The sequence below is a fragment of the Centrocercus urophasianus genome, unplaced genomic scaffold, assembly GCF_019232065.1.
Source record: "Centrocercus urophasianus isolate 14NV4802_14NV808 unplaced genomic scaffold, USGS_Curo_1.0 seq_16, whole genome shotgun sequence".
NCBI lineage: Eukaryota > Metazoa > Chordata > Aves > Galliformes > Phasianidae > Centrocercus > Centrocercus urophasianus.
In genome coordinates, this window is record NW_024884711.1 from 46,636,382 (window position 1) to 46,651,502 (window position 15,121).

At 40.2% G+C, this 15,121-nt stretch overlaps 1 protein-coding gene across 6 annotated transcripts in view; it reads right to left on the minus strand.

Annotated features, from left to right (window-relative positions):
* The window catches only part of ADCYAP1R1 (ADCYAP receptor type I), a 129,309-nt gene that overhangs the window by 25,832 nt on the left and 88,356 nt on the right, over nucleotides 1-15,121 (minus strand). For all 6 annotated transcript variants that reach the window (XM_042817040.1, XM_042817039.1, XM_042817038.1 and 3 more), the window contains exons 5-11: nucleotides 12,762-12,797; nucleotides 12,079-12,120; nucleotides 10,212-10,315; nucleotides 9,615-9,712; nucleotides 9,030-9,162; nucleotides 7,091-7,244; nucleotides 3,441-3,501 (exon numbers count right to left, since the gene is read on the minus strand). In XM_042817040.1, coding sequence (XP_042672974.1) covers nucleotides 3,441-3,501; nucleotides 7,091-7,244; nucleotides 9,030-9,162; nucleotides 9,615-9,712; nucleotides 10,212-10,315; nucleotides 12,079-12,120; nucleotides 12,762-12,797 — 628 coding nt within the window. The remainder of the gene's footprint in view (nucleotides 1-3,440; nucleotides 3,502-7,090; nucleotides 7,245-9,029; nucleotides 9,163-9,614; nucleotides 9,713-10,211; nucleotides 10,316-12,078; nucleotides 12,121-12,761; nucleotides 12,798-15,121) is intronic.

Genomic DNA, 15,121 nt, shown 5'->3' on the forward strand with positions numbered 1-15,121 from the left:
AGTGAAAACCTGTACTTTAAACATAACTATACACAGCTTTAAGCATCAGGCAGCAAAGCTCAAATTCCATCATCCAAGTTAAAGTGAGAGAAAGTCCAAGGAGCTGAGCTATGAGTCTAGTTTAGATGTTTCAGTTGAATTAATAAGTGCAACATTTATAGATTCTCATGAAACAAACAATAGGTTTGTTTCAGGTCTACACGTCTGGTACAGCAGGGGAAAAGGAAGCAAATGGAGAGATGGGATGTTCCATTTGCACAAAATTACATACTTTTCTCTCTGCCCAAAGTCCAAAAGCTTAAAATCTCCCTAAAATCTACAGGACTGATGGTTGAGATTTTCAAAGCCGCATTTCTAAGTTATCTCACTTTTGATATCCCATATAGGTATCTGAAAGGGGACTGGTGTTCCGAGGGAACCCACAGTCTGGAAATGAGACTCCTATCTATCTGAAATGAGACTCTTTCTGCTATCCACAGTTGTATTCCATAGAATAAAAGTACCTAAATTCAGTAACTACTTTTGAACCTCTGCACGCATTTCTAGGTCAGGTTCCTTCTCCTAAAAATTCCTCATTATTTGCAAATCTCAGCCTCTCCAGGAGGTATATTAATGCAACCTGAAAATTTTTAGCAAGTCAAACCATTCTGGAAGAATCTGGGCAAATTCTGATATTCTGTTCACATAAATAGGCATTAATATATGTCACTTTGTCTCAGAAATGTGAAATTACAGAGGATGGACTCAGTTGTTCTTGTTTTAGTCATCTGTTGAAGATATCTCCAGTCCAGCTAATTAGCTTAGACTCCAGCTGAGACAAGCAGGTGCTTGGAGGGTGAGTATTTTTTCTTCTTTTCTTTTCCACTGCTGTGTTTTAAATGAGTACTCTGAAGTGATATATTCTCTCCTAGAAATTCCTTTTCTTCTCTAAACAGACTCTTCCACAGGATGTCTACATAAACTAACTTGTCAACGTCTACGTTGTAGATGTTGCTCATCTGCTTATGCTTACACATGGGTTTTATTAAGAAATTTTGGGTCCAGCCCATGTGACATCTATAGGATGGATGTGGTGGAAAAAAACACCATCTTCTGATGAGAATCACCGAATTTCATTACTAATGCATTGCTGTAGTGAAGATCAGAGGACTGTTTTTCAGGATGGATGACAAAAAGAGAGCCAGTGAGATGAGAGAGGGATGTGGTTTCCATTTGGAAAGGCTAAAATCTCATCTCTGTTACATCCCTGGTGTAGATCTGGAATGACTGCATTTAATTCAGTAGCACTGCTCTGGATAAACAGACAGTTGCATTTATCTCCACAGACTTGTCGCTTACAATGATGTGAATCACAAGCTGAAATCAAGGGAACTCTGCCAGTTTCATAAGGAGCAAGCAGGGGGAAACTTAGACTCTGAGCCTGTATTTCAGTCCATGCCTTTGCCACTGTGCTTTCCCAGTTCACTAATTTCTGCAATGTTTTCGGGCTCGTGCTGGCTTTTCCCCCACCTCCAGAACAATGCTTGCTGATTTTTAACAAGTAACCACTGAGACAATCAGCTAGAATCTGACCCAACATGCTGCATGCTAAACAGCTTTTGTAACTAAGAGAGGAAAATGTGTTTTCTGCTCTTTTTCTTCCTTTCCTTATGTGAGATACTCCCCCCGTATGCAAAACACAAAGTCTGTTGAGCTCTGAAGGAAATTAATGCATCTAGGATTTCTGTTGTAATCATAATAATGTCACAGTGGGGGGTTTCTGGCTTGTTTTCCAAGGAAATAAACAATTTAATTTGTCCTGATGTCAAAAGAGAACACTGGGGCAAAGCACTGGTATCCCCAGTGGAGGAAAGGCCTTATGTGTTTTCCAAAAAGAGCAAGATAGGACAAGGATGAAAAACAACCTGGCAGAATAGTGAGCATTATGCAAATTTTGGTTCCAAGTGTCTCTAATAAAAGGAGAACTTTAAATACGAGCCTAAATCTACTGTAGATGGGATTTGGGTACGTAATGACATCATTCACATAGATTGAGGTTTTCAAAGGACCATGACTGGATTTTCCAACTGGTGGTCAAAATCCCTCACTCACCAGCATTTTTCCTACTGTGTGACTGATTTCAAACATAGCTGTCATGAAAAGAAACATGGATCCCACGGTATTTTTAGGGTGCATACCTTCCTACCAGATATGCCTGCTGCACTGTCGTACCAGTCAGTCTACCTGGATGGACAAGACCATCTCTGTGAGCAGATCTTCTTTCAGATTATTTAGCAAAGAATGCAAGATCTTTGTAGATTTTTTCCCACCAAAATATACCATTCAGGAAAAATCAATCCTCTTAAGCTCTTTGTTAAGTTACTGCATCTCCTAAATTTTATTTATTTACTTATTTTTAACGCAGAAGACTAAATGTGGGTTTCTGCCTCACTCCTACCCATCTCCCCAATCGGGTTTGTGGAAAAACTCTCAAGAACAGGATAAACTCCTAATTCCTTTTGAAAACTGGAGCTCAGCAATTCCTCCTGCAAATTTCACTCATCAGATATCTGCAGTATTCTTGAGCTGAACTTAACACTTGGTCTTTACTCATAATCAGTTGGAGAGGAGCAGGCAATCATACATGCAATTCACCTGATTGCAATTCTAAGATCAGGTAAGCCATAATTAACTGTGCAGGAGCTATTGGGTCAGCTGCATGTTAACAGATGTCCTTCATGATTTCACCAGAGGAATAAGGACATCAGTATTGTCTCAATGACTACACAACAAACAAATAAATAAATAAATAAGAACTCCAGGTTGAATGCTTGGCTTAAGCTATTTCAAAACTCAAATCAGCGCTGGAAATGGAAAAGGAAATTAATTCACAGAATTGTGGAATGGTTTGGGTTGGAAGGGACCTTTAAGATCACCCAGTTCCAACCCCCTGCTATAGGTAGGGACACCTCCCTCTAGACCAGGCTGCTCACAGCCCCATCCAGCCTGGCCTTGAATGCTTCCAAGAAGGGGAAATCCACAGTACTCTAGGTGGGGTCTCATGAGAGCAGACAATCAACTCTCTCAACCTGCTGGTCACACTTCAACCCAGCCTACAGTTGACCTGGGCTGCAAGCACACATTGCTTGCTCATGTCAATTTTTCATCAACAAACACTCCCAAATCCTTCTCCTCAGGGCTGCTCTCAAGCCATTCTCCACCCAACCTGTATCTGTGCTTGGGATTGCTCTAACCCAGACGCAGGACCTTGCACTTGGCCTTGTTGAACTTCATGAGGTTGACCACCTCACCAGCCTGTCCAGGTCCCTTTGGATGGCATCCCTTCCCTCTAGCATGTCAACAGCACCACTCAGCTTTTTTTGTGTGTGTGACTTGATCACTAGATTTCCATTTCCCCTTTGTCACTGTCCTGAAACGTGTTCTCACACCATGATACATACCCAGTATCATCAAAGTGAAGCCTCAGCACTGCCCAGACAGTGACACAAATTGTTGGGGTGCCTGCAGAAGACAAGACAAGTGATGCCATTATCAGCCTAGAAACAGTCAGTACTCACAGAGAGCACTTCTTAGCAGCTCCTCCACTAAGGTTTTATCCCTGAGAGCACTCACACACCAAACAACACAACCCACTGCAGTCATTCAGAGCTCTAGAAACATCCACCTCAGTCAGAGGACAGGTAAGCTTCGATGGGAATAAAGTTGGTAATAGAAAAGAATAATGTTCATATCATTATTACTCAAAGCTCATGTCTTGCATTTTGATGCTTCAACAATAAAACGTAGCCTGTGCAAAACAAAAGCAGAGACATCAGGTTCTGTGTCTAGAGCTCCTATAACCCTGCAATCATTGCAGAGTGGCAGATGCTGTAATGGTATTATTGTACTCTTCTTATTCCTGTGTGCTTTTGTTGTAAATGACTTGCATATGTTGTGTTTTCCCTGCTATTGTAAATAAGAAACTTTTGCTTTACTTTCACCCAATAGAAATCAGTAGAGAGTAGTTTTCCCTCATTCACAGGAATTTTTTCTGTTTTCTTCCTGAGTAAGAATAAAAAAAAAACAAAAAAAAAAAAACTAAGAACAAATGATTTAAAAAAACACCAAAGCAAAACAAACCCAAACCTTGGGAACAAGAACGTTTCCTTTCTACTTCTGAGATTTCCCTCATCTTTAAAAAATACATTAAAGTACAAATTAAACCAAAAATCCACTGAGAAGCCTGGATTCATTTTCCCATCTGAAAGTACAAAAACAGTGTTTATTCAGTGGAAATATTTTAAAAAGCAAATGCTTTATTGCAGGAAAAGTCTGGGTAAGTTGTTTCTCTCTTTTATGGCAAAGAAAATCAACTGGGAAAATGTCTGCATCTACTGTGGTACCATGGAAAATGGTCATTCATTGAGGTGCCACTGGAAAGTGGTCATTTATTGTGGTGCCAGTGGAAAGCAGTCATTCATTGAGGTGCCACTGGAAAGAGGTCATTCATTGAGGTGCCACTGAAAAGCAGTCATTCATTGAGGTACCAATGGAAAGTGGTCATTTATTGAGGTACCACTGGAAAGATAAAGCACCGAAAAGCAAACACAACAAAAGACCTTGATAACTCCAGCATGCAGCAGTGAACAAGACTGTCATGAGCTGACAGGAACAATTATGCGTCATACATTCTGCAAAGCTGCATTGATGTCATGTTAATTAGTCATTCAGCTGGATCCGCTTAAGTGAGCCTTTGTCAAATCTCATATTCCCACTCTCAGACATAAAAATACCCCTGTTAGACCTCCGTGATGGATGAAGCCTTCCTTCTGTCACAAAGTGTACACAGAAATATTTGAAAAGAAAATGATGAGAAGAAATGAAATGATAGGCTTTGGATTGAAGAAATCATGCGTGTTGTAATTTAAATTGATGCCTGCTTTTCTCACGCGAGAATACCTAGAAAACATTAAGGTATTTGTGCACCCAGATGCATAAAAGTAATAAAAAATTCTTTAAATATCAGGCACGAGCCTGACATGCTACATAGTGCATAACTATTTGCACTACAGACATTTTGTTGGTAGAAAATGATTTGCAAGTCTGAAGACGGACAAGACAGCAGAATTACACTCAAGGTCTCAAAAAAATGTACTTTAAAAAAGCATATTTGAGACTTTGAACTATCTGCTATATGAATATTCACGCACTCACTTTTCTTTAATCCAGGAGACATATACAGTCATCACAACCTTTTCATCTTCTGAGTAATATCTGAAAACAGAGAAACTCAAAGGGCTGCAGGAAAGAGCTGTTCTTGCTAACTGCCATTTCTGCCTTCAATAAGGAGCAGGCATAAGGAGGGATTTGCAGAGGAATCTCCAGGCTGCCCAGCCCTATCCATCCAGCAAACTCAGTGTGCTTACCAGCACCTCGCATATTTAAGAGGACAAAATTGGATCAATGCAACCATATGTAGTTCTCATTAATTACACACGGACACTGACATGCTCAGCACATTTTGAGGAACAGATAAACATCCAGACCCAGCAAAACGCTGAGCTGCTGCCTACTGCTGCTTCAATGCAACCACTTTCCTAGCAGCTGTAAGCCAGGGGGCTTTTTTTTTGACCTACAAGGGTTCAAAGATGAACCCAGAGTCTGGAAGAGCTTCTGTTCTTGCAAAGCACCAACTGCTCCTTCTGTGCCTGGGGAAACATTACCCAATTTGAGATACTCAGGAAATAACAAAATACTGTATTTGAAAAAAACAAAACAGCCCATGCTGGGAAATTCTCTTAGTATTATTAACGGTTGTCATTTGAGATTGCTGTGTATATGAAGTGGTATCTATAAACTGAACAGCCAGATCTTAGTTACAGTATTCAACTTGAGTGTAAATTTTGAGGCTGCATGAAAGAATGAGTCCATCTGGGTAGCTCTTCTTTACAGATCATTATTTTCCTTGCCAGTTAAGACACTGTGCTGCAATATCCTCATATCCAGATGCACTGACAGACAAGAAATTTGTGCAGGCTCAGCTAAAGTAACTCAACCACCAATATGTATCTGCTTTGCAAAGATGTACGTTTTCTTTTAAAATTATCACATTTTTGTGTATTCATCCCCAAGTTCTCTTAGAGAACAACATTATATTTCACCAGTAGTGTAATCAAACATCTGTGCAGAGCACAAAGGGAACTCTGAAAACCCTTCATCAATAATTTCCCAGCCTTGGCGTGCTATTTCTGATTATCTGCTCTTCCTTCTCTGTCCCTTTGCCCCCATTGCAGGGAGTCTTTGCCAGGAGTTGGGAATTTTTGGGTAGGCACAGTTGCCTCAAGAGAAAAAAACAATGACAACATCAACCAAACAAAAAAAAATCTAAGCAACATCAAAGCAAAATTATTTTTCAAAAGAAAACTCTTTAAGGTACACGGGTTGTATGTAGATTTTATGCATGAATTTGTGTTGTTTTTGTTTTTTTTTTTTCCCCAAGGTAATGACAGAAACAGTGTTGTTTAAGTACAAATATGGAGTTCGACCTTTTTCAGGCATCTTTAAAATGAATGGATTTTTCTGCAAACTACAGTTTGCATTAACATGCTACCAGAATCAATTTACCTCCAGGAAACCACCATGAAAAGTAATAGCCCAGTTATCACCTTACAGTCAATCTTCTGAAACAAATCTTACTTTTTCCCAACACTGCAAGTTTCCATTTGCCACCCAGGTATGAGGGGCATTTTTGGGTACCCTTTGAATGTGCTTTCAATTTCTCTATTGGGTGGGAGAAAGGCACAAAGGAAGGCTTAGAGAATGGACAAGACTTAGTGTTTCAGCCTTGATTAAGCTGGAGAACTTGTTATTAAGTTCATATCTTGCAGAAGGCAGTTCTGAACTGTAGACTAGACATCTGCAAGTGATGTGATGTCCTCCACGTTTCAATCCAAGTCTATCTAAATAAGCACAGCACGGTTTGGCTTGCAGGGTGCTTCTAAACAAGGACTTAACCTGCACTTTGGATCTGTATAGAGGAATATTAGATAGTTCATTCACATGCCTGCCTTCAGGATAAAGAGATACGTTATACACAAGGAATATCACCTACCCCAGCCAATAATAGTGTACCAGTAGAAATACCTCCTCTCTGGGAAGAAGGTTTCTACCAGTAATGTGAAAAGGTACAGCCCCTCAATGAAAAGCCAGAAGTAGTTGGACATGACACAGTAGTGAAAAAACACCATCACTGCTTTGCACTCCACCTGCAGAGAACCAAGGAAAAAAAAAAAGTTATTTTCATGCTGTTTTGCCTGAGATTAGCAGAGAAAATGCTTTCAACCTCTCCAAATCTGTTAGCGGAAAAGAACACAGCTGGGACTACTATTACACACTTTTAACAATAAAGTTTTAAAATCCTGAAAGGAATGTCAAGGGCCACTTAGAGGGAAAAGCTGTGAAGGGTAGGTGGCCAATTTTACCAGTGGGAGGTGGCCAGCAGACAGCCTGAGAACCTCTTCCATTAGTTGGGAGTTTGGCAATGGACTTTAATTACCAGATTGGAGCTCCCTCCCAAGTATTAAGTGCAGACAAGAAAAGAATCCAGTTGTGCACTAAGGAACCAAAGGAAGGAGGTGAAAAGGAAGGAAGAATGCGGGAAGCCCTGAGGAGGAGCAGGAGGGATGCATCTTTCTGTGTGCACACTTGAGAATTGCACTTTCTGACGTGGTCACTCAGAGGAAGATAATGGAAATGTTCACATAAGTGTAGAGAAAGCAGAGCAGTTTGCTGTGCAAAATGATAGAAACTTTCATTCATTCACTGGGGGAAATAATGAACAAAAGAAAAGGGAAAAAAATGTCAAAGCCTTTAGTGGAAACTGAGCTCCAACCTGACTCTGATTGTAGGACACACTTATCTTGGCAGTGTTTCATACCAGTGAGACATCACCAGACTTACCAAAGTGACTTTTCAATACGTCAGAGTAAAATTAGTATATAAATTGGGAGCTCCTGTCTGGAAAAGTGGGAGGCTGTCAGTTCAGACTGGTTCCGAACTGCCATCCCATCCCATTCTCCAGGGCAAATCTGAAACCAATATGTCTAAACTAGAAAAACAAGAGCTGCTTTACAGAAAGCAACTCTACCAGTTTGTGCCAGCTGAAGATGTGGCCATCAGAGCTCTCATTGTAAGATGTTTTATATTTGGAGTGTGTTAGGACAAAGTAGCAGATGGCATTTTAAAAAGAGAGTTATGAGCAAAGTGCAGATCTATAATGGTTTCAGATTTTACACAGAGAAGAATTTAAAGCAGGAACTAGTTTTAATGAGGAAGAAGAGGCTAAGAAACTACACAGGTGTGATTTTCTTGTGGAAGTGACTCACAGAGAATTTATATTATAAATGGGTGGATGAAGGACATTTCAGTTTGGGAACTCAGTGTAATTCCATCATCACTACACCAGATGAGTTAGTTTGTCAAAGCAATATTACCCTTAAATGTGAATGGAGTTTGGTTTCACATATAAAATATAGAAAAGTGCTTTGGTGAAAGAGACTGCTCTCTATGAAACCACACACTGCACAGCTCCCCTTCAGAGACAAATACATAGCTAATATTAACAATTTTAATATTAACAATTTCATTTTTTTAATGTGACTTTCAGGGCTGCTTTCTTGTGTCTGGATGTTCACATGCCTTACAGGTGACTCTTCCCAACATCCATAGCAAATAAGGCTCTGGAGAAAATCCAGTCTCCAGATGAAGGAAACCATCTCTGCTTCCTTCCCATTTATCACTACATAGATTCATGAGAAACAAACCAAAGTCAGAAAATGAAACTTGAAGATTTGTGCTAATGCACAGTACTGTTTATGTGGGACTATCCCATTCACAATGAACTGGGAGAGAAGTTTACCACCAATTACCTTCCCTTCCAATAGCTCCTCAGCCTCTCATACTCAACAGACTGCTGCCTGCCTCACAGTTTTTGTGTTATTTCATACTGGAAAAAAAATAAGGGAAAAGGGTTTGATTTTAGTCTTACTTACAGTGGAGATAAAACAGTGGTTGCCATCTTGCTCAGCATAAAGAACTCCATCTTTAATGAATACTGATATTGCACGTAGGATGAATGAAACAAAGAGGTTCATGTGGATAAAGTTCCGAGTGCAGTGAAGCTTCCTAGAGAGGAAGAAATAAAAGAGAGGAAAAATCAGTGGTGGAGAATAAAAATACATCTTCTTTTCTTTTTGTGGAAATAGAACCTAGGCCTGTCTACACCTACAGTCAGAACTCCAAGTACCTGGGTACTAAGAATAGAGACATCTGAAGGGCAGGAGTGTGGATAATTCTGACCCTAAACACAACCAAGAGGAGGATTTTCCTGCAAAACCATGCAAATTAACACAAAATAGAGCCAGTCCAATGGAGAGAGTTGCTGCAACAGCATCTAGAGCCTACTGAAATATGACCACCATAGTGGGTCCAACAAGGGGAACAACCAGACTGAAGGGCTGCTTCCCACTTGTCGTATGACATATGGTATAAAAGCTGAAATGTTGTTTGGAGTCGATGAGCTCCAGCCTATTTTCAGCAGTGGTAGAGCCACTGGCACTGCTCTTGTCCCAGCTCACCTGAAACGACACAGGATCACCATGGCAGTGGTGAGGGAAACGAGGGACGTGCTGTATCCAACTGTGTACAGCGCCTTCACGGATAGATAGTAGTAATCCTTGGAAGACAAACATCACAGGGTTAAATGGTTCAGCTATGGTCACTTCTTCACTGTGTCAACATGCAGGGGGAAGCACCAGCAGGATCTGTTTCTCAATGGATATTTCTCAATCCAGTATCTCAACGTGTGTTAGAGCACTGCCTCATGGTTGGCAGACTCTTGGGTTTGAACACTGTGGAGTTTATGCATCAGTGAGCTACAAAAGCTGCCTGTAGTTCTGTGACCACTATGTGTAGGAAAAAATACTAGTTTGCCAAGGGATTCTGTAATCAACAGGGGATGTAATGGGGCTAGCTCATGTTTCTAAACATTACAAGCTGTATCAACAGCAAACATTCATATTCCAAAAACATAAACTGAGCTAAGAAGGATACAAGTCTTATTTCTCATGTATTTATGCCCATAAATATCTGACAATCAGAACATGACCAGAAGCTGGACAAAAGGAAGCTGCCCCCAACTCCCACTTCTTTTAAATTATAAGAATACCACCCACCTGGTTGTCTGACTCTGTTTCATTTTCATCAAAGCCGCAGGCATCATAATAATGAGGAAAAGGTTCAGACCAGCCATCTTCAGTGCAATTTCTGCTGATGTCCCCTATGTCAAGTGCAACAGGTATAATTGGGAACGTCTTGCTGAAGCAAACCCAAGGATAGACCCTCTATCCCCTTAAGACAAGTCCACAGTACCAGTAGGAGTACTATTAGAGTACCCAAAAAAGGCTTTAACAGAACCTTTAATCTTTAACGACATCTTTAACGACCTACTTCTATGCTAGGCACTACAGATGTCTACTTCCAGTTGGTCAACAAAGAGCAAAAAAAGATCTAACCAGCACGGCCAGGGCACCAAAGAACTCATTCTGAAGTGGATACAGAAAACAGGGTCAGATAAATGCCCACGTCTCTCCATTGACTCCAAAAGGCAGAGTGGAAACGCAGCCTCAGTGCCGACATTTGCACTTCAGATGACTAAAGAGTAAGTCCAGTGCTTGAATATATGCACTTTGTGTTATTGTAATGATCTATATCTGAGCCATTTGCATGAGACTGACAAGAAAACATGGTGCTAACGTGATTTTTTTAGAACAGGGTGTGGAAGCCAGATAGCTCTAGGGTATCTAAACTGGCCACTGCATATCTGAGTGAGGCAGCTGGATGTGCCCCTATAGTCAGATATCCCACTCATGTATCTCCAGGCTTGGCTCTACTCCGAGGGACCTGCTGCTCTGTAGGAAAACAGAGAATGGAGTGGGAACCTCTTCCCTGTCACTATCACTAGTCTATGATTCTCTGATCCTACTATCCTGACAGCAAGTTCGTTTACATCTCTTCATTTAGAAGCCCACTGTGGCTTCGCTTGGCAATTATCCCCTTCAGATTTTTCTCTTCCTATTATTTGTGCCAATAATAATTTATGGCCTCGCTCTGAAAGGCGTGTTTGCTAGGAGGCTCAAAACTGGCTTAGAGAAAACCTTTTTCCCTTTTTCTCTCATTTTCTCCTGTTTCACTAATCTCATTTAATGAGTAGCTACTAAATGGCATTCACCAGGACTGCCAAAAAGCTTCAAACTGCGTTGGAAGCAGGAGCTGGCTGTAGAAGAGGAAAGCATCTCCTGATACTCTCTTTGATACTGAGGTGGGATGTCCCCTCATTGCACTCTCAAAGCACCATTACTTTACTCAGAGCTCACTGACCAGGTAAAAAACTTAGAGCTGGTCTGCTGGCTGCACTGATTTCTCTCCAAAACATAAGAACAGTTTTCATTTATTCAGCTATTACCTCTTCTTTTTTATTTTTTTACTTTAAGCAGTACTGTGACGTGAACTGATGGAAATGACAAACTTTTGTTTCTTCATTTATTTGTTCAGTTTTTTTTTAATGCCAAGATTATGCTATTTCACATTCTTAGAGCAATTTAGTCAATTAGCTTATGACACTAATGGTGACCTTCTTTTTAGAGAACATTCGCCATCCACGTGGCAGAATACACTGATTTAATCACTGCAATAGTTTTACATTGCATTACCTGGCAAATTTTGGTAAATTCACATTCATCTCCAGTTCTTCATGGAGATTAACCACTGAATCATGGTGTTGAGTTTCCTCAACACTGTTTAGTTAAACTATTGTTCAGCAGGCAGATATAATTTATACCAATTGTCTTGCTGGAGCACAAGACTCAATAATGGATGAATACATTTTCATAACACTGTTAAAATGTAAGCTCAAGAAAATGTGTCACCATCATTAAAACTGATTAGAAAATAATACCTAAGTGGAAGGAGAGAAAGCGTGGAGCTTCCTTTATAAGAGAGCTAAAATAAAAAAGAGAAACATTCCATGGTTGTGCTGCTTACCTAGGGGAGTCTCGGCTGTGCTTTCCAGCAGGTCATAATCACCTATAAAAGTGGAAATCCGGTATGAAATTGTTTGGATTGCATTTTCTATGAGGACCCCAACTGATCTCTGCGGAAGTTAGTGAATAGAATCCATTTGATTTTTATTTGTTTGGGTCTAAAGGCAAAAAATTCCTAATTCTGTCTTTTGAGGAAGTAAACATTGGTTTACTTGTAAGTTTAAATCAAGATTGAAGCAATAAAGTTTAGAAATTGCTACTGAAAGCAAAAAAAGACAAAAAAAAGACAGCAAATCAAAAAAAAGACAGCAAATCAAAAAAAGACAGCAAATCAAACCAGGAAAAATTTTATTTTAAAAAATATAAAGGTTAAGCATTACATTTCTAGAAATCCTTAGAAATCCATAGATATTGAAGTATGGATAAAATTCACGAAAAATGATTTCCATTCATCAAATGATAATTAGTTTCAATTTTGTGTTTGTAGGCTAAGATGATGGCGAATTCTAAAAAATATCAAATTGGTATTTTTTTATCTCGCTGTTACAGAGAGCTACGTGTATTCATTATCACAATAATTGTTGTGCAGAATAAGTTTTCAGTAATCTGAGATTATCACGTCCTTTATAGATGGTTTATGAGAACAGAGGTGTGTAGGAGGTAATTGGCACCACTGGTCCTTACCTGCGTGAGTTTGCCCCAAGTTGTCTACTTCCCAACCTGAAATGAGAAGAAGAAAAACAAATAATTTGATTTTGAGGCTTTGTTGCCCATAAAAGGAAAGGATGTAGTAAAGCCTATGGATCATAACGGTTGGAGAAGACCTCCAAGATCTTCCAGTCCAACCATCCCCCTATCACCAACACTGCCCACTAAACCATGTCCCTTATTACCACATCTACTCTTTCCTTAAAAACCTCCATGGACAATGATGACCTCATCACCTCCCTTTGCAACCTTTGCCAATGCAACACCACTCCTTCTGACAAGAAATTCCTACTAATACCCAATCTGAATCTCCTCTGTTGCAACTTGAGGCCATTCCCTCTCGTCCTAGCAAAGAACTGCAGGAGAATTTTGTTTGTTTTTCAAGTTAAGTAATCTATGTTTACAGCCAAAAAGTGGTTTTCAGAAGACGGTCCATCACACTGCATTATTTAAGTTTTTTTTAATTCATGACATGTTTGTTGTTTGTATTTTTTTAATAGGGAAAAAGGTCCTGAAATAAGAATAGGCGGCATATTTCCAAGACAATGTGTCGAAATCCATGATCTGCACTTTAGAAACACTAACATCACAACGGGCAATCTTACAAGTTTGGGTTTGCATTTCCTTTTTTCATGCTTTTTCTTGTGAAAAGCTGATATTACCCCAAAGCAATCTCCCACCCAGCCTGATGTGTACTTAACCCCAATTGCACCGGTCAGATTTTCCCTATTCCTGCTGGGTTTGGGCTGGATGGATGCTGCAGGCTGAGTGCAGAAGAGCTGCCCTGTGCCGCTGTGTGGTGCTGCTGCATCGCATGCAGCGAGACTCAAAGCTGCCTGCAGGAGCTCTAACAGCCACCCACAGATCAAACAGGACAAGAGAAAAATCCTTGTCAGCCATTCATAGGCTTCCACATCAGGTTAAATACATAACATAGCTTAGCACTGTACCCCCCTGGAATAACCGCTGAGCTTCAGCTTGTTCTTTCACCCCAAACATGCAGTTATTTCTTAAGCATGGACTGCAAAGGTCTTTGCTATTTGTGCAAGAGGCTTTGCTTTAAAAGTGAAATTCTACACAAAATTAGGTCTGAAAAGGAGAAAGACAGCATCCAAGGAAAAAAAAAATAGAAAAGGGACTCCTTCCTGCACAGCCTGAAGTGCTTTTCATATTTTACTCCTTTTCAGAGCCATAATCAGTTTTGAATTCACTTATTTCTCTCCGCGCTTTAAAATAAATCAGAGATACTTTTAGATCTTAGCTGGAAATAAAAGGGCTTAGTGTGAAGATGATGCTGGAGTCTAGAAAACAAAGATAAAGCTTTTGCTAAGGCCTTTTCTTTTCTGGCATCCCCCCTTTCAGGCAGGCTATAACGTGTCTCTGAAAGGATGTATTCAGCATCAACCTTCAGCAAACCTACACATCCTGTAGCTCATTACTTGGAAGAGTTAATCCCCAACACTGTGATGAGGACACCTTTGTCTCTTGGCTGCTCTGCCCAGCTTCAGCAGTTTTCCAGATGCCACATATATGAGATTGCTCAGACGTTTTCAAATACTATGAATACTGAAGATAAGTCAGCAGTGCATTTTTCAGCAAAGCTCTTTTAACCTGCTGCATCACACTGAAGTACCAGATGTTGCAGACAAACCACGACTCTGCTCAGGATTTTGGGCGGGACATCAGGGATACCTCTGCAGAATATTTGCACAGATCTATGTCTCTCCTGAGCCAACCAAAAACAAGATTTAATAAGATTGATTGGCTCAGCCATATGTCTATGTTGCTAAAATCTGAATGGAGATGGCCAGCTTCAGGATATCCCCTGGGAATTTTTGCCTGTGGTTTTACTGGGTGAAGTATTAAAAAGCAAGACACTGTTCCTGGATCACTGTCCATGTCTATCCTTTAATGCCACTCAAGTTAATAGCTTATAATGGAATTTGTTCCTTATAGGAGTCACCTCACCTAAAAGCCTGGATCTGTTGATGACCTATAGAAAAAGTGCAAAAACCCAAAAACCTAAGAGTCCTCTGACTCAGAAAAATGTGATTGTAGTTTGCCAGTGCCACAGAGTGACTTAAAAACTATGATGTGATGCTACAAATTTTACAATGTTCTCGTTAGAAGACTGTTGTTAAGTAGATTGAAGCCTGGTATTCCTGGTATCTTGGCACATTACACTGATGGTTCTCACTAGATAGATGGCTGGTTGGTTGGATGGGACGGTGGATGGATAGATAGATGGATAGATAGATGGATAAACAGATAGACGGATGGACAGATGGATGGATGGATGGATGGATGGATGGATGGATGGATGGATGGATGGATGG